Genomic DNA, 22,246 nt, shown 5'->3' with positions numbered 1-22,246 from the left:
TTGGTATAACAAACATGTTGGTTTGGGTTTTTTCATAGGACTTGTTGACAATAATATGCAGCATTACTTATCCTCTAACTTGGATTTGTGAACCTTTCCTTTACACTGGAGGACAAGCTGTCATATTAAGAATCACATTTAAGTCAAGAGAACCATATAAGAAGGCTGTCAAATGTAAATCTTTTCACATTCGTACACATTGTAAATTGGCTTGTACTTATTTTTTTGTTGTGCTTGTGATATCAGTAGCTGTTCCCAACAGTGCAACTCCTGTGACACGTCTATGTGAGAAACAATTGGGAGAATGGAATCCTAGAACCCTGGGTGTCAATGTTCTGACATCACAATAGAATGAAGAATTTTCTCAGAACTAACTCTGCACTCAGTAAGCCCAGATCAACACAGATCAACACTGAAGACACATTGTAGCACCTGCAGTTTATCTTTGAAGACAAAAAACATATCGGATATATTTCTACTTTTGCCACAGGCAACTGCCAATTAATAACTGCTCTGTAATTTGCAATTTTACAGACCAGTTCCTTGGAATTAAGGTGAGTCTATAAACCTGTACATAGTATCACTCCTTATTATGTAGTCTATCATTAAGTATTAACAGGACTCTGCTGGTGTGGACCAATTTAATCACTGGCATAATGTGAAATTAACATTTTTGTTTTGTTCTGTAAACTTTTCTCAGAGCCACACATGACATTTTCTGCTGTTAATGAGTGTGGGTTTGATGGCTCACTCAGGGCTGATAGGACCAATATTCATCACTATGTAAGAGTTACATTAATCAGCTGGTGTGGACTTGAGAACAAAAGCACTGGCATAATAATAACTTATTCATGTTGTTGGGACATAAATCTGTTGTACTCACCTGCTGTTTTTGGGACAAATTAATGTGCACCACAATGTAAACCATTAACCTTTAGGGTTAACATTAGTTTAAGGTTAAGATAAGGGTTAGGGTCAGGATGTAGTGATTAGGGTAAGTAATGTCCTCTTAAAAATAGTTTGACATTTTTGGAAATGCATTTATTGACTATCATTCCAAGATTCAGATGAGAAGATGAATATCACTGACATATCTTATTGATCAATACGAAGCTAAAGTTAGGACGCAGTTAGCTTAGCATAGCAGAACAATCAGAAACAGGGTAAAAACAGCTGGCCTGGCTCCACCCAAAGGTAATAAAATCTGCAAACCAGCACCTCTAAAACTCACATATTATATAACATGCTATATATCATTGGTTTAAATTATAACATCTGAAACAACAATTTGGGGTTTTATTTCCATTTCTTGGCCGTGAGCAGTAACTTTCCTTGAGACTCTGCTGGTTGCCCGGCAACCTTGCAGTGATGAGAGGTCCTCAGAAGTTGAAGTTTCATATTTAACAGACAGATAAGAGAGTGATAACAATCTTCTTATCTAACTTTCACCAAGAAAAATACGTGAATCCCAAAACTCTTCCTTTCAGTGATGGAAAATCTGTATTTTCATGAATTTCTCCTTCAAAACTAATCTTAGTATTGGTGACTTGGTTTGTATAGATATAAGCCTCATGTACATACACTGATCAAAGTAAACTGACAGCAAATCTACCATTTTTAATATACACATAATATTATATGAAAACATGTTATTTTGTTTTCTGATTCTTTTAGTCAAAATGGACCAAAGAGGAGATGGATTCCACAACCGTGGTAATCGTAAGTACTTGGTCCACCGTTTAACAGACATTTGTTTTTTTTTCTAAAGTTATTCAATTTAATTGTATGAATGCTAATGTAATTGTCTAAATGATCTTGCAGGCCTACAGTTTCTCCCCCAATTTATCCCAAGCGGAGATTTTTCACCAGCCAATCACGTTCGGGGTGGAATCTTAGCTTGGCTGGAATTTCTGGAGGATCTTGGAATCCTGGATGGAGGCTTTGGTGCGGGGCTGAACGTGTTGCAGCACCAACATGCGGCTGACAACCATGACAACATCGGCAACAACAATGTTGAGGACAATGTTGGCAACGGTGACAACAATGTTGCAGTTGAAGACGCTGGCATGGAAGACAACCAGGACATGCCAGAGGAAGACCCCCTGCCTGGAGGATCCAGGAGGAGGTCAAGAGAGGAGGACGAAGACATCGAAGAGAGAAGCAGCAAACGATTCCGTTGGTGGGACGAGTTTGCTGACAGCGACTCCGAAGGCGATGATGATGTGGACTGCACTGGAATGAATCTAGTCCAAGATCCTGGTGCTGACATGGAAGTCAACCAGCATGTCAGAGAGGAAGACTCACTGCCTAATGGATCAACGAAGAGGTCCAGAGAGGATGATGAGGAAGAGGATGAGCGAGGCAGCCGAAAATCCAGACGGTGTGATGAGTTTGCTGACAGCAGCTATGATTGCTGGTCTCGCCATGATTACTCTGACAGTAGTGGCAGTGGTGATCTTTCTGAGGATGCAGTGGAAGAGGAAGACCCACTGCCTGGAGGATCAAGGAAGAGGTCCAGAGAAGAGGATGCAGATGAAGATGGGAGGGCTGGCAAACTACTGAGGCGTTAAAAATAGTTTGCCATCACTGACTATTATCACTGACTCAAACAGTGACTGTAGCTCCACTACCACACAGAGACACAGGACAGGTTTTTACTTTAAAAGGTTGACCCCTGTCAACTTTACGGTCAGCCAGTTTCTCCTCTATGTTGTCATCCAGGTGCATGTGCAGTAAATTAGGCTGTGGATAGTAAATCAATGAAAAAATCTTCAAAGTGAATGTGCTGACATGTCGCGGTAAGTGCACTGTCTCATTTTCAGTTGCCAGCTGTGTTACTGATCTCAACTCATTTGATTTTTCTATATTCTTCATTACTGTGGATAATTACAGGGTTGCCAGCTCTCACGCTTTTGGCTCAGACATTCCTACCGTAGTTTCTGTTGTATCATCCAGGAGTCTTCTTCTAGGAGTTCAGAGGATCATATATGACACTAACTGACATGTGCAGCATCAAATAATAATGTCAGACAAAGGACCACAAAGTAAGTAGCTAGCCAAAACTCTTCAGCAAAAAGTGGAGCTCAAGTTTTTTAAATTGACATTAGTGTTTTAACCGTCCAGTTTATCTTGTGTTGCTGCTTTAGCCTACTTCACAGTAATGTTAATGTAACGTTAGCTTGATAGTTTGGATAGCTTGACTACTGATGCATCGCTACTGTGTGTTTTGTCGAACAATTTCTGTAATTAACACCATACAAGTTAAAGTTCTGCTTTATGTTCACTCAGATTTTTAAAGGAAGGCTTTTTAGATTTTCACAGTGAGTGAAGGAATCAGGAGAGAGGAGACAGAAGTGAGGAAGAATTGCAGGACGTAATAGTGTTGCAAGAAAAACAAGGAGAAAGTAAAGAACTGATTCAAGATTGAAAGAAAAAGTTTGAGGAGAAAAGAGAAACACAGAGGCCACCTCAGCGTCATCTGATAGAGAGACATGAACAAATTCAAAGCAGGAAAACTGGTGAGGAAATTACACCTTTATCTAGATGAATTACTGTTCTGGTAAATATTTTAACAGCACAATCTGTTATCCAAATGTAAACTAAAGGACATCCCACTAACAAAAGTCAAAGAACAAGATTGGAACCTTCTATAAAAGATATTAACACTTCACAACTACTCTATTAACCAATATAACAAAAATGCTTCTAAAATACATACACCCTAGCTCTAAGGTAAGCCTATTTTTAATTCGGATTGTATTGGCTGTATTACATATTCTATGTCGTGAGATGACAAATTAGTAGGCAGATTTACTTCATGGCTAGTGCAGCTGTCTGTCCTGCCAGTGCGACACAAAATAGTGAAGAACACTGATGTATATGCTGAATGAGTGTGTGTGTGAGTGTGTGTGTGTGCGTGTGTGTGTAAACCCTTGTTATTGCCTTTTAACTTGTGAACATTCAAATTAACGTTGTAGTTTTGATATTAGAAAAAACAGATCAACAAAGTTGGCAACCCTGTAATTATCAACTGTAAATTTTAATTTACACTAGTTCTGCTCATGCAGAAGCTTAGCTCTCTCCTTCGTTTAGCGCTTTTTCTCACTAATCCCACAGTTGCTAGTTACTTTAGCTCAGCAATTTGCGTAGCAGCTAACTTAGCTTAGCATTAGCAATGGCTTCTCTCTCACCTTTTTGCTCTCCCGCTCTTTCTTGCTTGGTGTATCATATGTTTAACTATTCCTCTGCCTCCTTTAGTGATAATGGTATATGTAATAAATGTTGTTTACGTGCCATGTTGGTGGCGAGGCTCAGTGAATTGGAAGCATTGCTCCGCACCATGGAAAAACAATTGTTAGCTACTGTAGTTAGCCGGTGCAGGCTGACCTAGTGTAGCTCCTACTCCCCTGGTATTTCCTGAGCAGCCGGGAAGATAGGCTGGCTGGGTGACTGTCTGAAGAAAGCATAGCCCTAAGCACAGTTCACCACAAACCAGTTCATGTTTCTAACAGGTTCTCCCTACTTAACGGCACACTCGCTGACAAACTAACTCTGATTATTGGCAGCGCCATAGTGAGAAACGTGAAGTTAGCAACACCGGCGGCCATAGTCAAATGTATTCCTGGGACCAGAGCAGGCGACATAGAAGCGTATATATGTTAAAATCTTTAATCAGTGGTTAAGACTCCCGATTGCGCCAATTGGAGGTCACTAAAATTAAAAATGTTGAGTCGGTGTGTGCATACAAAGACAATGTCGGACTCAGTAGTTTTCTCTGGGCCTCTGCCTAATCTGACTGGTGATGACATGTATAGCCGCATGTTGTCATGTTAGTAGGTGACCAGCAAATGACAATGGACTCCATCACATTACATTACATTTTGTTTATAACTTTTATTTTGTTGGTAAATGTTGTATAATCACAATATTAGACTTGAGGATGTTCTTTACCATCATTGTTGGCAGGACAGTGATGCTATCAGGAACGAGGTGCTTGTGCTGAGTTCTGTAAGTTGGTATCTTACCTGTATTTTGTGCTTTCTGGTCTTGCAGGAGATCTTCAGCTGCGGACGGACTGCTGTTCAGCGTGACGCCTCATCGCTGCTATTATAATTAGTCATTTCTGCCCACTGCTACCAATATTATTATTAGTCATATTACTATTATTATTATTGTTGTTGTTATGCTTCTGTCTCTCTCTCTCCTCTTCCCCTCCCTCTCTCTCTCCCAACCCAACCGGTCAAAGCAGATGGCCGCCCACCTAGAGCCGGGTTCTGCTTGAGGTTTCTTCCAGCTAAAGGGGAGTTTTTCCTCACCGCTGTCGCCAAGTGCTTGCTCATGGGGGAATTGTTGGGTCTCTGTAAATTAAAGAGTACGGTTTAGACCTGCTCTATGTGAAAAGTGCCCTGAGATGACTTTTGTCGTGATTTGGCGCTTTATAAATAAAATTGACTTGATTTGACACTTTGAGTGGAGCTTCTCACTGGTGACTGAGATCACCAAAGTCAGCTCAGCCAAGATTCAAAGATTCAACATCATCATCAACGTATTGATAGTTTTTGATTTATGCTGCTATGTCTACATATAAGACAAATCTTGAATTGAAATAAACATCAAGAACATCATCATGTCTTCACATGGTAAAGTTTTGTGAACCCCATCTCTGTTGAAATACTCATTACTAACCTGCATCATACTGCAGATCCACTACAAAGAGTAAAATTTCTGATGTGAAACAATTGTAATAGATGTCTGAACAGTGATATGTACAGTGCTTCCAGAAATAAAAATAACAAACTTTAATTCTGCCTTCCCTGAAGACATCCTCTAGATGTCTGAATCTGAAGGATTTCCCATCATTTAAAAATTATTACTCTTTTCCAGGAATTTCTTGCCACAAATGAAAATGAACTTTAACCATACAAATGCGGATAATTCACCATTAAGTGTTTAATATAATGTTTTCCTAAATATTAATTATTTTATGTGGTAGTGAACAACAACTCCCTTAAAAAGGTGGAGCATAAAAAAACACTGCTAATCATTTGCTATATTATAAATAAAAATGTCCTGAGAGATCACATGGAGCTCGGGACTCATCTTGAGGAAAGTTGCTACATTATAAACTGTACATAAATGGCACAGCACTTCTCTCAGTTGGGAGATGTGCATATCAGTCCTGCAGCAGTATGATGGCTACAGGTATTTCATATATTTGGAGGAAAAGATCCTACACACAGTTTTGGACAACAAACAGAGCATCAGTACTAAAGTTTCTGCTAAATCGTAGCCTACACTCAGTGACGTGCACTATTGCCTATTATAGACTCAGCCATAAGCATATTAAAAGTGGCATTTGATTGGACATTTCATTCTGTAACAGAGCAGATTTATATGAGAAATCCTGGGAGATGTTGGGATCTCAATTCTCATCATTTAAACCTAAATAATACTGTTTGTCCACTATTTTACACATCTTTACATATCGGAAAACCAATACAAGAGTCAGAGATTTGGCTGTATCAATAAACAACCACAGATCCGACCCAAATTCTTCACAAAATTCGGGAAAAATCAATATCACTGTCAATAACCAACTGTCCCAAAGTATGCTCCTGTGTGTGTGTGTGTGCCGGATATCAGGTATAAAAATAATGTTTGTATCTCCAATATAAGGTCTGTGCTGACAAGACTGTGTGACTGAGTCATGGTGTGCTGAGGTCATATATGGGACTAGCTACTGTAATATTATAAGTATAAAAGAAAAACTGGAGAATCAGACTCTTTTTACATACATACAAACATTATACTGTTTAGTGGCTTAGCTTGCATACTTTGGACAAACAAGACAGATTAGACTGATATTTTGTTTTTTTGAAATTCAATCATAGCGTGTAACATTTAATTCAGAAAAAGGAAGAGTTTGGCTGGGTGTGTTGGAGAGAATATCTCTCCCATATCTAATACATTACAGAGCTTAACCTGCACTCTTACATAGTAGGATGTGGTTACCCTGGGTGATGGTCACTTCACTGTTTGCTGTGGTTAAAGGCACTAGGATGCAGGAGTGGTTCACCTGTTTGCTGCGAGTGTGTTTAGGTTGCTGTGACTGCATGTGTGGTGAGTATATGGTAGCACGCCTGGACACACCTCAGTGTAGCCGGCCATCCCATTCACCAGCCTCAGCCCATTCCACTTTTGTCTTTCTTTGAAATATTAGTAGTACACTTATACTTAATGGTTAAAGATTTTAATTATATTTTAAAATAGTTTTGTAATAAAAGAATACTTTTACCACTTATATTTATATTTTAATCACTACTGTCAGTTTCCTTTTTTGATTAATAAAAATACCTATTTTGAACCACGTCTCTGTCGCCTATTTTTTTTACTTTGTCTTTTTTAAAGCATGTATTAAATATAGCTTGTACCTTTTTTTTATACTTATAACTGATTATTGGGAAAAAAATGAAGCAAGTAGGCTATTAGTAATGAACACAATATCTGATTACTGTAATGCAAACTAACAGTGGACATGGAGTTTTAAATAAAGTATTGTAACTTGATCATCAATAAACTGTAAAAGACCTACACGCTGCAACTAATCTATTCATCCATATCAACACCATTCTCATCTCCAGCTTCACTTTGCTTTCTCTTTCCATCAAATGTGGTGCCTTGTGTATATTTTGTGTATTTTACATCTTTATCTTATTTCTTCAGCTCCTTTTCATTTCCTATGAACCTGTTTATTGCCTCCTAAATACATTAATTATACAGTATACTAAAAATAAATTATGTAATATATTGAGTAATAGCAGTTTTTCTCAGGTGGAGGAAAAACGGCCAAAAGTAAATGTTTGCTAATCAAAATTCACGTCATTTCTTTTCTAAGTTTGATCTCATAGAAATCCCACCTTTTTAACTATCAGCTATCCTTCACTCTGATGTTAGTTTGTCTTCAAATATAAAATATTTGAGAGAAAATCTTTGGCGTTGCAAACAATATTTAGTTGCAATCAAATATTTAATTGCAAGCAAAAACCTGTTTTGAGATCAAATAAAAAATCAGTTTAGTCCAAAAGAGTGAACTGATGGAAAACTGATGGAAAACAAAAGTTTTGGACGTCAAATACAAATTAATTGAAAGCATTTCCAACCTAATTATTTCAAACCAAAAACCATCACAAAACATTTCCCCTGCCAACTGTGTGTCTTTCCTGCCTTTTTTGATCCTGTCTGAATGCAGAACCCCTTCCTGTTTGTGCCCCTCGATCCTTGATCAGTCTGGGAGCCCATTACAGTCTGATCACCACCCTTCAGCCCACTGTATAACTGTCCCTCTGATCTCTGCTCTGGGTCAGTCTACTGTCTCAGACCCGCTCTGTGTCAGTAAACTCACTGTATTCTGGAATACTAATAAACCACCACCACTACAGCAAACTTCTAACAAGGACTTGAGTGAATGTCTTCAACAGTAGCGCACAACATTAATTAGTTCTAAAAAGGTGAGTTTTGATGAGTGATTTGAACATGGACAGATCAGTGCAGTCTCGGATGTGTTTGGGGAGAGGGTTCCAGAGGGAGGGGGCAGCTATGAAGAAAGCTCTGTTGCTCCAGGTCCAGTGTTTGGTCCTGAATGGTGGAGACAGAAGGTTGGCATTAGGAACAGGAGCTGCAGGATGGAGTGTGGCATTGGAGCAGATTGGTGAGGAAGAAGGGGGCCTGATTATGTAGGGCTTTGTGAGTGAAGAGACGGACTTTGAATTGGATCTGTTGTGGGAGAGGGAGCCAGTGGAGGTTCTGTAGCGTGGGGGTGATGTGGTCACAGGAGCGGGAGTGGGTGGACAGGCAAGCAGCAGAGTTTTGGATGTACTAGAATTTATTTAGGACTTTGGATGATGTGCCATAAAGAATGCTGTTGCAGTAGTCAGTTCTGGATGTTATGAAAGGTTGTGGATGTGTGGGGAGGGAGACAGAGCAAAGTTGTTGATGGTGAGGCAGAAGTTGTGAATAGTTTTGGTGAGGGATTTGAACCAATGATTATCATGTCTGATTTATCACAGTTTAGTTTGAGGAAGTTGGCTTGCATCCATGATTTAATTTCAGTGAGGCAGTTAGTCCACGTGGAGTGAGTCGCAATGGTGATGGATTTAGTGGAGATGTAGAACGGGACGTCATTAATGTTGCAGTGGAGACCATGACAACGGATGATGTTACCAAGGGGGAGCATGTAGAGGATGAACAGGACAGGATCTAGCACCAAGCCCTGGGGGGCGCCTTGGGACAGAGGAGCGGTGGAGGAGGTGCAGTTGTTGATGCTGATGAACTGTTGTCTGTTTGTAAGATATGATTTTAGCCAGGAGAGGGCAGTACCAGTGATGTTGAGGGAGGTTCAAGTCGGTAGAGAGGAATGGTGTGGCTGATTGTGTCGAAAGCTGTAGTGAGGTTGAGGAGGATGAGAATGCTGAGGTGACAAGAATTGGAGAAGGTCGTTGATGACTTTGAGGAGGGCTGTTTCTGTGCTGTGCTGTGAGCGGAAACTGTATTGAGGCGATTCAAACAGATTGTTGGAGATGAGGTGGGCTTTGAGTTGGGAGGTGACAACACATTTCAGACGACTTGGTCAAGATGGGCCGGATGCGCCGGTAATGCTGAGGATATCAGGGTTGAGTCTGGGTTTTTTGAAGATGGGGTGACAGCAGCCAGTTGGAGTGTTTGGAGGACTGAACCAGAGCTTAAAGAGGAATTCATTCTTTCTGTGATGAGTGAAAAAATATCGAATTATATCGAAATTTGATATATCCTGATATAAAAACTTGACCATATGTATTGTGTAGACTCACAGTATGCATTTCATAGAGTCACTACACCAGTTCATTTGTTTTGCCGTTATGACATGTCTAAGTCACATACCAGATAGCAAAATCCAGTTGAAACATTTAAATGTCATCAGGCAGAAGTATTGAATCTGCGCTGACATCACTGATTAATAATTGTGAATTGATGTCAGCTTTTTTAACCATAACTGACACTGAATCAATATTGATTCAACCATCATCTAAAAATCAGTCAGCAGCTGAATTTTAGCTGATTCACTACAATTTTACAGAATCAATACTGATTCAACCTGTCAAAAGTCAGTATACAACTAAATGATTCATATTGAAACAATGTTAAAATATTCAACTTTTTTGTGGTGTGACATATTTTGCCCAACATATTAAAAAAATATTAAGGTAACAAGTTTGTTTCAAAAAGTCCATGTTTTGCCTTTAAAGCATGTCTCACTAATGAGTTTTCTGCTGAAATACATCTGAACATGCCTTACAAATTTGACATTTTGAATACAACATTCCAAGACTTCTGTACTGTATATGAAGTGGTCCAAACTTAGTAATAACACACACTACATACTAAACCATGTATTGTTGGCATATATTAGGGTATATTATAATTAGATAATAAGGGTATTATTAACTTGTTCAAAACTACCTTTGCAGTTATTTCAATATAAATACTTAAGAAAGATGAAACTGTTTTAAAACACATTTGAATTACTGAAAAATATGATGGAAAACATGCTTTTAATTTTCAGATTTTCAATTATAAAAATGTAGATATCATGCTAATGACAATTTCAGAGTCCAAGGTGACACAAAGATGACACTTACATCACTGACAACTAAGTATGTTGTCCAAACTTCCTATATAAAAAGTAAAGATAATCCAGAAGAATACATTCTTTAAGTTTGTCTTGCTGTCCTCCATACTTCATCTTCAGGATCTCCGCCTGGCTCTGCTCTGAACTACTCCCTCTGTCTCACCTGGCTAACTTTACCCTGCCATTCTGAAAATAAAACACCATTTCACTCCAACCATGTTCACACCTGGGTTCACTTGCTTAGCTGCCACATGACAAAGATGGCCACAGGAAATGACATTGTCCCGCTCATTTTGGGTGACCCAACACAGAAATCGAAGGCAGCGTTGCCAGCAGTGGCCTGTGAATTATGCAGTTTTCACAGTTGGAAGCACTTGGCCAAATTAATTTGTATGTTTTAGAGTTTTTATCACCTACAAAAGTTTTTCTCTTACTGTTTTTTATACATAAAGGAACCTGGCGACCAGCGTTACTGGGCCTGAGAGATTTGCTTCTTGCCTCAAAATCTTCCCCTGGCTTCAGACCTTCAGATACCTGATCTCCAAGTGCTAAGGCTAGTGGGTTAACAATATACTAGGAGTTGTTAATCTCTGCCTATAAGCAGTGGCTGTATGTGTGAAGTGCCAGCTGACCTTCCTAAAACTGAGCTTAAAACACTGCAATAGTCATCACAAATATTCTTTTTGTTTGTACATGTAGTGTGTGTTGATGGAAAAAGACAGATCCTATCAGTAGATGCTACAAAGCACAAATGTATGTTATGTATGCTAAAAAATACTTAATGTTACCTCAAGCTCTCTCTGCAAAATTGGCATCCCAAGTTGGCCTCTTTTCCCTAGCCACAACCGAGTCCATGTTTTCCTCCTCCTCCTCTTCTTCGGATTTTTTTCCCCCATACACATAGATACCACTACTGCAAGGGCTCGCTTCTTGCTTAGCTTCATTGTTTACCACTATAGCAGCGCAGATGGATGATGCTGATGACGTGAGTGTTGGCAGGTGTGGTTCAGTATAAAAAAATTTTAAAAAATCAAGTGCATTTTTGATTTTTTAAATTGTGTATTCACTGTCCTATGATGTCATTGATAAATTTTGTAATTTTATGTTTATTTATTTAATGGTTCAAGTGTTTTCTTTAATTGAAGCCATTAACCATGGTTCTGTGATGTTTGCATGAGAGGTTTATTAAGCATGACCTACAGCAGAGGTATGTAAAATCAGGCAGAACTAGGCCAAAAATTGCTGGTGCAGAAAGAGGTTAAATGTCCATGTAATTTACATTATTTTGGTAAAACAAAATGTAATTTAAATCACCAATGGCCAGACATCTCAGTGCTCATGATCATAATTTTAAAGAGGACCTATTATGCTCATTTCAGCTCTAAATTTGGACTTATTTATCTCATACTAGCCCTTAAAGCAGCCCCTCAATATACACAGTTTCTCTTACACTCCGTTTTAGCTCCTGTCACTTTAAGGCCCCACACCGATGAGCCCACTCTATTCTGATTGGTCAGCTTTATGTATCAGAGTTGTGTAACTTTACCATCAATGCAAACCAAACATGTCCTGCTTTACTGCTTCAAATTAAAAGCTTTTCAATGACTAACTAATGGGAGACTTTTATTGTGAAGAATTTAAAGGAAGTAAAGTGTTTCTCACTGAATTAGCGGAGCTTCGTTAGCGGCGCTAAGAACTGGTCGAAACAGCAACATTTGGAGCTATTTGTTCAGCGGATCAGTTACATATAATAATGCAGAGAGGACTAGTGCAAGCAGAAACAGCCACAGTGAGATGTTTTATGAAGAGCTGCAGACAACCAGCACACCTCCAACAGGTAAACTACTTATTTTACTTTGCTGTGCTGTGTAACGGCGTTGTGGCTTGGCGTAACTATTCCCAGAGCGGGGCAGTGAACTTGCGCGCTGTGCACATAGCAGATGTCCATTTAAAGAAATCCATCACGAACTGACGTCAGCTTGGGCTGAAAGTAGAAAAAAGCGTTTTGCACTGACTTTCAGTGCAAAAGCAGTCTGGGTGCAGGTTAATTTGTCCATCAAAGTACTGTGTATAGTGAGAATAAACAGAAAAAACAGTGGGGTTACCTTTCCCTGAGAGCTGCAAAGCATATTCATGGATTTTACTGATGACACTTTTATTGATTGGTTCCTACTGAGGACGTGAAACATAATCAGTAATATCCAAAAGTCACTGTAGTTTTTATCAAATGTTACTCAAACAGAAGAAAACAGTTTATTTGTTGGGAACTATTTTTGGTGGTGGATTAATTCACATTAGGTGTTCTGGTGAGTATTTCTGGCAGGATGGTGTGTGTGAGATTGAGTCAAAATAAACTACAGTGTGTGTGTGTGTTCATGGTAATGAAGGAACATGTCACCCAGTGCAGCAGTGTGGCTCATTGATGTGTTTTTAATAGTTTTTGGAAAACAATGGAGCTCCATGACACAGAGAAATAAGAGTTATCAGACTTTGATACACACACAATACTTGTTGGTATAACAAACATTGTTGGTTTGGGTTTTTTCATAGGACTTGTTGACAATAATATGCAGCATTACTTATCCTCTAACTTGGACTTGTGAACCTTTCCTTTGCACTGGAGGACAAGCTGTCATATTAAGAATCACATTTAAGTCAAGAGAACCATATAAGAAGGCTGTCAAATGTAAATCTTTTCACATTCGTACACATTGTAAATTGGCTTGTACTTATTTTTTTGTTGTGCTTGTGATATCAGTAGCTGTTCCCAACAGTGCAACTCCTGTGACACGTCTATGTGAGAAACAATTGGGAGAATGGAATCCTAGAACCCTGGGTGTCAATGTTCTGACATCACAATAGAATGAAGAATTTTCTCAGAACTAACTCTGCACTCAGTAAGCCCAGATCAACACAGATCAACACTGAAGACACATTGTAGCACCTGCAGTTTATCCTTGAAGACAAAAAACATATCGGATATATTTCTACTTTTGCCACAGGCAACTGCCAATTAATAACTGCTCTGTAATTTGCAATTTTACAGACCAGTTCCTTGGAATTAAGGTGAGTCTATAAACCTGTACACAGTAACACTCCTTAATTATGTAGTCTATCATTAAGTATTAACAGGACTCTGCTGGTGTGGACCAATTTAATCACTGGCATAATGTGAAATTAACATTTTTGTTTTGTTCTGTAAACTTTTCTCAGAGCCACACATGACATTTTCTGCTGTTAATGAGTGTGGGTTTGATGGCTCACTCAGGGCTGATAGGACCAATATTCATCACTATGTAAGAGTTACATTAATCAGCTGGTGTGGACTTGAGAACAAAAGCACTGGCATAATAATAACTTATTCATGTTGTTGGGACATAAATCTGTTGTACTCACCTGCTGTTTTTGGGACAAATTAATGTGCACCACAATGTAAACCATTAACCTTTAGGGTTAACATTAGTTTAAGGTTAAGATAAGGGTTAGGGTCAGGATGTAGTGATTAGGGTAAGTAATGTCCTCTTAAAAATAGTTTGACATTTTTGGAAATGCATTTATTGACTATCATTCCAAGATTCAGATGAGAAGATGAATATCACTGACATATCTTATTGATCAATACGAAGCTAAAGTTAGGACGCAGTTAGCTTAGCATAGCAGAACAATCAGAAACAGGGTAAAAACAGCTGGCCTGGCTCCACCCAAAGGTAATAAAATCTGCAAACCAGCACCTCTAAAACTCACATATTATATAACATGCTATATATCATTGGTTTAAATTATAACATCTGAAACAACAATTTGGGGTTTTATTTCCATTTCTTGGCCGTGAGCAGTAACTTTCCTTGAGACTCTGCTGGTTGCCCGGCAACCTTGCAGTGATGAGAGGTCCTCAGAAGTTGAAGTTTCATATTTAACAGACAGATAAGAGAGTGATAACAATCTTCTTATCTAACTTTCACCAAGAAAAATACGTGAATCCCAAAACTCTTCCTTTCAGTGATGGAAAATCTGTATTTTCATGAATTTCTCCTTCAAAACTAATCTTAGTATTGGTGACTTGGTTTGTATAGATATAAGCCTCATGTACATACACTGATCAAAGTAAACTGACAGCAAATCTACCATTTTTAATATACACATAATATTATATGAAAACATGTTATTTTGTTGTCTGATTCTTTTAGTCAAAATGGACCAAAGAGGAGATGGATTCCACAACCGTGGTAATCGTAAGTACTTGGTCCACCGTTTAACAGACGTTCGTTTTTTTTCTAAAGTTATTCAATTTAATTGTATGAATGCTAATGTAATTGTCTAAATGATCTTGCAGGCCTACAGTTTCTCCCCCAATTTATCCCAAGCGGAGATTTTTCACCAGCCAATCACGTTCGGGGTGGAATCTTAGCTTGGCTGGAATTTCTGGAGGATCTTGGAATCCTGGATGGAGGCTTTGGTGCGGGGCTGAACGTGTTGCAGCACCAACATGCGGCTGACAACCATGACAACATCGGCAACAACAGTGTTGAGGACAATGTTGGCAACGGTGACAACAATGTTGCAGTTGAAGACGCTGGCATGGAAGACAACCAGGACATGCCAGAGGAAGACCCCCTGCCTGGAGGATCCAGGAGGAGGTCAAGAGAGGAGGACGAAGACATCGAAGAGAGAAGCAGCAAACGATTCCGTTGGTGGGACGAGTTTGCTGACAGCGACTCCGAAGGCGATGATGATGTGGACTGCACTGGAATTAATCTAGTCCAAGATCCTGGTGCTGACATGGAAGTCAACCAGCATGTCAGCGAGGAAGACTCACTGCCAAATGGATCAACGAAGAGGTCCAGAGAGGATGATGAGGAAGAGGATGAGCGAGGCAGCCGAAAATCCAGACGGTGTGATGAGTTTGCTGACAGCAGCTATGATTGCTGGTCTCGCCATGATTACTCTGACAGTAGTGGCAGTGGTGATCTTTCTGAGGATGCAGTGGAAGAGGAAGACCCACTGCCTGGAGGATCAAGGAAGAGGTCCAGAGAAGAGGATGCAGATGAAGATGGGAGGGCTGGCAAACTACTGAGGCGTTAAAAATAGTTTGCCATCGCTGACTATTATCACTGACTCAAACAGTGACTGTAGCTCCACTACCACACAGAGACACAGGACAGGTTTTTACTTTAAAAGGTTGACCCCTGTCAACTTTACGGTCAGCCAGTTTCTCCTCTATGTTGTCATCCAGGTGCATGTGCAGTAAATTAGGCTGTGGATAGTAAATCAATGAAAAAATCTTCAAAGTGAATGTGCTGACATGTCGCGGTAAGTGCACTGTCTCATTTTCAGTTGCCAGCTGTGTTACTGATCTCAACTCATTTGATTTTTCTATATTCTTCATTACTGTGGATAATTACAGGGTTGCCAGCTCTCACGCTTTTGGCTCAGACATTCCTACCGTAGTTTCTGTTGTATCATCCAGGAGTCTTCTTCTAGGAGTTCAGAGGATCATATATGACACTAACTGACATGTGCAGCATCAAATAATAATGTCAGACAAAGGACCACAAAGTAAGTAGCTAGCCAAAACTCTTCAGCAAAAAGTGGAGCTCAAGTTTTTTAAATTGACATTAGTGTTTTAACCGTCCAGTTTATCTTGTGTTGCTGCTTTAGCCTACTTCACAGTAATGTTAATGTAACGTTAGCTTGATAGTTTGGATAGCTTGACTACTGATGCATCTCTACTGTGTGTTTTGTCGAACAATTTCTGTAATTAACACCATACAAGTTAAAGTTCTGCTTTATGTTCACTCAGATTTTTAAAGGAAGGCTTTTTATATTTTCACAGTGAGTGAAGGAATCAGGAGAGAGGAGACAGAAGTGAGGAAGAATTGCAGGACGTAATAGTGTTGAAAGAAAAACAAGGAGAAAGTAAAGAACTGATTCAAGATTGAAAGAAAAAGTTTGAGGAGAAAAGAGAAACACAGAGGCCACCTCAGCGTCATCTGATAGAGAGACATGAACAAATTCAAAGCAGGAAAACTGGTGAGGAAATTACACCTTTATCTAGATGAATTACTGTTCTGGTAAATATTTTAACAGCACAATCTGTTATCCAAATGTAAACTAAAGGACATCCCACTAACAAAAGTCAAAGAACAAGATTGGAACCTTCTATAAAAGATATTAACACTTCACAACTACTCTATTAACCAATATAACAAAAATGCTTCTAAAATACATACACCCTAGCTCTAAGGTAAGCCTATTTTTAATTCAGATTGTATTGGCTGTATTACATATTCTATGTCGTGAGATGACAAATTAGTAGGCAGATTTACTTCATGGCTAGTGCAGCTGTCTGTCCTGCCAGTGCGACACTCATAAAAAAATAGTGAAGAACACTGATGTATATGCCTAATGAGTGTGTGTGTGAGTGTGTGTGTGTGCGTGTGTGTGTAAACCCTTGTTATTGCCTTTTAACTTGTGAACATTCAAATTAACGTTGTAGTTTTGATATTAGAAAAAACAGATCAACAAAGTTGGCAACCCTGTAATTATCAACTGTAAATTTTAATTTACACTAGTTCTGCTCATGCAGAAGCTTAGCTCTCTCCTTCGTTTAGCGCTTTTTCTCACTAATCCCACAGTTGCTAGTTACTTTAGCTCAGCAATTTGTGTAGCAGCTAACTTAGCTTAGCATTAGCAATGGCTTCTCTCTCACCTTTTTGCTCTCCCGCTCTTTCTTGCTTGGTGTATCATATGTTTAACTATTCCTCTGCCTCCTTTAGTGATAATGGTATATGTAATAAATGTTGTTTACGTGCCATGTTGGTGGCGAGGCTCAGTGAATTGGAAGCATTGCTCCGCACCATGGAAAAACAATTGTTAGCTACTGTAGTTAGCCGGTGCGGGCTGACCTAGTGTAGCTCCTACTGCCCTGGTATTTCCTGAGCAGCCGGGAAGATAGGCTGGCTGGGTGACTGTCTGAAGAAAGCATAGCCCTAAGCACAGTTCACCACAAACCAGTTCATGTTTCTAACAGGTTCTCCCTATTTAACGGCACACTCGCTGACAAACTAACTCTGATTATTGGCAGCGCCATAGTGAGAAACGTGAAGTTAGCAACACCGGCGGCCATAGTCAAATGTATTCCTGGGACCAGAGCAGGCGACATAGAAGCGTATATATGTTAAAATCTTTAATCAGTGGTTAAGACTCCCGATTGCGCCAATTGGAGGTCACTAAAATTAAAAATGTTGAGTCGGTGTGTGCATACAAAGACAATGTCGGACTCAGTAGTTTTCTCTGGGCCTCTGCCTAATCTGACTGGTGATGACATGTATAGCTGCATGTTGTCATGTTAGTAGGTGACCAGCAAATGACAATGGACTCCATCACAAAGTTTTTTATTTTTAGAACGAACTGCCTCACAATATGAATACATTTTGTTTATAACTTTTATTTTGTTGGTAAATGTTGTATAATCACAATATTAGACTTGAGGATGTTCTTTACCATCATTGTTGGCAGGACAGTGATGCTATCAGGAACGAGGTGCTTGTGCTGAGTTCTGTAAGTTGGTATCTTACCTGTATTTTGTGCTTTCTGGTCTTGCAGGAGATCTTCAGCTGCGGACGGACTGCTGTTCAGCGTGACGCCTCATCGCTGCTATTATAATTAGTCATTTCTGCCCACTGCTACCACTATTATTATTAGTCATATTATTATTATTGTTGTTGTTTTTATGCTTCTGTCTCTCTCTCTCCTCTTCCCCTCCCTCTCTCTCTCCCAACCCAACCGGTCAAAGCAGATGGCCGCCCACCTAGAGCCGGGTTCTGCTTGAGGTTTCTTCCCGCTAAAGGGGAGTTTTTCCTCACCGCTGTCGCCAAGTGCTTGCTCATGGGGGAATTGTTGGGTAAATTAAAGAGTACGGTTTAGACCTGCTCTATGTGAAAAGTGCCCTGAGATGACTTTTGTCGTGATTTGGCGCTATATAAATAAAATTGACTTGATTTGACACTTTGAGTAGAGCTTCTCACTGGTGACTGAGATCACCAAAGTCAGCTCAGCCAAGATTCAAAGATTCAACATCATCATCAACGTATTGATAGTTTTTGATTTATGCTGCTATGTCTATATATAAGACAAATCTTGAATTGAAATAAACATCAAGAACATCATCATGTCTTCACATGGTAAAGTTTTGTGAACCCCATCTCTGTTGAAATACTCATTACTAACCTGCATCATACTGCAGATCCACTACAAAGAGTAAAATTTCTGATGTGAAACAATTGTAATAGATGTCTGAACAGTGATATGTACAGTGCTTCCAGAAATAAAAATAACAAACTTTAATTCTGCCTTCCCTGAAGACATCCTCTAGATGTCTGAATCTGAAGGATTTCCCATCATTTAAAAATTATTACTCTTTTCCAGGAATTTCTTGCCACAAATGAAAATGAACTTTAACCATACAAATGCGGATAATTCACCATTAAGTGTTTAATATAATGTTTTCCTAAATATTAATTATTTTATGTGGTAGTGAACAACAACTCCCTTAAAAAGGTGGAGCATAAAAAAACACTGCTAATCATTTGCTATATTATAAATAAAAATGTCCTGAGAGATCACATGGAGCTCGGGACTCATCTTGAGGAAAGTTGCTACATTATAAACTGTACATAAATGGCACAGCACTTCTCTCAGTTGGGAGATGTGCATATCAGTCCTGCAGCAGTATGATGGCTACAGGTATTTCATATATTTGGAGGAAAAGATCCTACACACAGTTTTGGACAACAAACAGAGCATCAGTACTAAAGTTTCTGCTAAATCGTAGCCTACACTCAGTGACGTGCACTATTGCCTATTATAGACTCAGCCATAAGCATATTAAAAGTGGCATTTGATTGGACATTTCATTCTGTAACAGAGCAGATTTATATGAGAAATCCTGGGAGATGTTGGGATCTCAATTCTCATCATTTAAACCTAAATAATACTGTTTGTCCACTATTTTACACATCTTTACATATCGGAAAACCAATACAAGAGTCAGAGATTTGGCTGTATCAATAAACAACCACAGATCCGACCCAAATTCTTCACAAAATTCGGGAAAAATCAATATCACTGTCAATAACCAATTGTCCCAAAGTATGCTCCTGTGTGTGTGTGTGTGCCGGATATCAGGTATAAAAATAATGTTTGTATCTCCAACATAAGGTCTGTGCTGACAAGACTGTGTGACTGAGTCATGGTGTGCTGAGGTCATATATGGGACTAGCTACTGTAATATTATAAGTATAAAAGAAAAACTGGAGAATCAGACTCTTTTTACATACATACAAACATTATACTGTTTAGTGGCTTAGCTTGCATACTTTGGACAAACAAGACAGATTAGACTGATATTTTGTTTTTTTGAAATTCAATCATAGCGTGTAACATTTAATTCAGAAAAAGGAAGAGTTTGGCTGGGTGTGTTGGAGAGAATATCTCTCCCATATCTAATACAAGGCATTACAGAGCTTAACCTGCACTCTTACATAGCAGGATCTGGTTACCCTGGGTGATGGTCACTTCACTGTTTGCTGTGGTTAAAGGCACTGGGATGCAGGAGTGGTTCACCTGTTTGCTGCGAGTGTGTTTAGGTTGCTGTGACTGCATGTGTGGTGAGTATATGGTAGCACGCCTGGACACACCTCAGTGTAGCCGGCCATCCCATTCACCAGCCTCAGCCCATTCCACTTTTGTCTTTCTTTGAAATATTAGTAGTACACTTATACTTAATGGTTAAAGATTTTAATTATATTTTAAAATAGTTTTGTAATAAAAGAATACTTTTACCACTTATATTTATATTTTAATCACTACTGTCAGTTTCCTTTTTTGATTAATAAAAATACCTATTTTGAACCACGTCTCTGTCGCCTATTTTTTTCTTTTTCCTTTTTAAAGCATGTATTAAATATAGCTGTACCTATTTTTTATACTTATAACTGATTATTGGGGGAAAAAAATGAAGCAAGTAGGCTATTAGTAATGAACACAATATCTGATTACTGTAATGCAAACTAACAGTGGACATGGAGTTTTAAATAAAGTATTGTAACTTGATCATCAATAAACTGTAAAAGACCTACACGCTGCAACTAATCTATTCATCCATATCAACACCATTCTCATCTCCAGCTTCACTTTGCTTTCTCTTTCCATCAAATGTGGTGCCTTGTGTATATTTTGTGTATTTTACATCTTTATCTTATTTCTTCAGCTCCTTTTCATTTCCTATGAACCTGTTTATTGCCTCCTAGATACATTAATTATACAGTATACTAAAAATAAATTATGTAATATATTGAGTAATAGCAGTTTTTCTCAGGTGGAGGAAAAACATGGCCAAAAGTAAATGTTTGCTAATCAAAATTCACGTCATTTCTTTTCTGAGTTTGATCTCATAGAAATCCCACCTTTTTAACTATCAGCTATCCTTCACTCTGATGTTAGTTTGTCTTCAAACATAAAATATTTGAGAGAAAATCTTTGGCGTTGCAAACAATATTTAGTTGCAATCAAATATTTAATTGCAAGCAAAAACCTGTTTTGAGATCAAATACAAATTCATTGAAAGCATTTCCAACCTCATTATTTCAAACCAAAAACCATCACAAAACATTTCCCCTTTGCTTGGAGTTTACAAAGTTTTGAATGGACTCTTACAAGCTTTGTTCTTTGTGCAGTTTTTGTTTTTTGGTTGCAAATCAAACTTTTGTGATTCAAAATGTTTTGGTTGTGCATTAATCACAAATCCAGTGGGCAGGATGTGGTGTAAGTAGTGCATCTATATTGGCCAGTCTGCTTCGGAAGGACAGCGTGATGAGCTAATGACTTTAGCCTGACACCTGTGACCTCTCAGAGGTTGCACACAGACTTGAAAAATGAAGAATGCTGTTGCAGTAGTCAGTTCTGGATGTTATGAAAGCATGGATCAAAGTTTCAGCAGCAGAGAAGGAGAGTGATAGGCGGAGACGAGATGTTCTTAGGTGGAAAAAGGCAGTTTTGGTGATTAGATTGACGTGGTGTTCAAAGGTTGCTGTCGAAAATGACTCCGAGGTTGCAGATGTGTGGGGAGTGAGACAGAGTTGTTGATGGTGAGGCAGAAGTTGTGAATGGTTTTGGTAGTTTCGTTCAGCTGGCCAAGTTATTTTTTGAGTTATTTTAGTAAGAAAGTTAGTCAGTCAAGGAGGCTTCAACGTAAATGACCCACTCTTCCACGGACAAAGACATCTTCCACTTGCTATTCCCAGAGACAACCGTATCAACTCAGCCTCACAGCACCTGCAACGCCCACGAGCAGAAAACATCCGCTGGGGAGCTGTAACTAAACAGCTGATGTCTCAGCTGCAAAGCCGACTCACTCACTGTACTGGACGCAGCAGACAGCCCGCTGAGTCATCAGTGGTTCCTCTGAGGACAGCGCTACCACTGAGCAGGATAAACAAACCTCTCCTGCTCTTCATCTGCTGCTGTGATGAAAGAGTTGGTGTCATTTTAATTGATACTCTTTCTGTGTCTCCTCCTGGCACA

General features: G+C 39.1%; 2 protein-coding genes across 5 annotated transcripts; both read left to right on the top strand.

Moving 5' to 3' along the window:
- The first annotated feature begins 137 nt into the window (after positions 1-137).
- Positions 138-7,363, top strand: LOC137188183 (uncharacterized). Of its 2 annotated transcripts, XM_067597682.1 has the most exons (6): positions 138-554; positions 1,675-1,719; positions 1,822-2,798; positions 2,893-3,044; positions 3,322-3,518; positions 5,053-7,363. In XM_067597682.1, exons 2-3 carry the CDS (start codon positions 1,680-1,682, stop codon positions 2,568-2,570), a joined length of 789 nt encoding a protein of 262 aa, XP_067453783.1. In that variant the 5' UTR covers positions 138-554; positions 1,675-1,679; the 3' UTR covers positions 2,571-2,798; positions 2,893-3,044; positions 3,322-3,518; positions 5,053-7,363. The 2 variants fall into 2 exon arrangements, with proteins under 2 accessions (XP_067453783.1, XP_067453792.1); XM_067597691.1 differs by lacking the exons at positions 2,893-3,044; positions 3,322-3,518.
- Positions 7,364-12,392: 5,029 nt separating this feature from the next.
- Positions 12,393-20,575, top strand: LOC137188168 (uncharacterized). Of its 3 annotated transcripts, none has more exons than XM_067597651.1 (6): positions 12,393-12,500; positions 14,851-14,895; positions 14,997-15,973; positions 16,068-16,219; positions 16,497-16,693; positions 18,269-20,575. In XM_067597651.1, the coding sequence occupies exons 1-3, from the start codon at positions 12,458-12,460 to the stop codon at positions 15,743-15,745; spliced, it is 837 nt and encodes a 278-aa protein (XP_067453752.1). In that variant the 5' UTR covers positions 12,393-12,457; the 3' UTR covers positions 15,746-15,973; positions 16,068-16,219; positions 16,497-16,693; positions 18,269-20,575. The 3 variants fall into 3 exon arrangements, with proteins under 3 accessions (XP_067453752.1, XP_067453761.1, XP_067453769.1); XM_067597668.1 differs by lacking the exon at positions 12,393-12,500 and adding an exon at positions 12,903-13,729; XM_067597660.1 differs by lacking the exons at positions 16,068-16,219; positions 16,497-16,693.
- Positions 20,576-22,246: the final 1,671 nt, after the last annotated feature.

Source organism: Thunnus thynnus, chromosome 1 (assembly GCF_963924715.1).
Source record: "Thunnus thynnus chromosome 1, fThuThy2.1, whole genome shotgun sequence".
NCBI lineage: Eukaryota > Metazoa > Chordata > Actinopteri > Scombriformes > Scombridae > Thunnus > Thunnus thynnus.
Note: the sequence above shows the minus strand (reverse complement) of the source record. Positions and strands in the feature narration are given on the sequence as shown.

What these genes read in the sequence shown, in the direction of transcription:
- LOC137188183 (XM_067597691.1), top strand. Translation starts at nt 1,680, where the DNA reads ATGGACCAAAGAGGAGATGGATTCCACAACCGTGGTAATC. An exon ending in ATTCCACAACCGTGGTAATC is followed by an intron (nt 1,720 to 1,821) that starts GTAAGTACTTGG and finishes ATGATCTTGCAG; the next exon opens with GCCTACAGTTTCTCCCCCAA.
- LOC137188168 (XM_067597660.1), top strand. Translation starts at nt 12,458, where the DNA reads ATGTTTTATGAAGAGCTGCAGACAACCAGCACACCTCCAACAG. An exon ending in AACCAGCACACCTCCAACAG is followed by an intron (nt 12,501 to 14,850) that starts GTAAACTACTTA and finishes TGATTCTTTTAG; the next exon opens with TCAAAATGGACCAAAGAGGA. An exon ending in ATTCCACAACCGTGGTAATC is followed by an intron (nt 14,896 to 14,996) that starts GTAAGTACTTGG and finishes ATGATCTTGCAG; the next exon opens with GCCTACAGTTTCTCCCCCAA.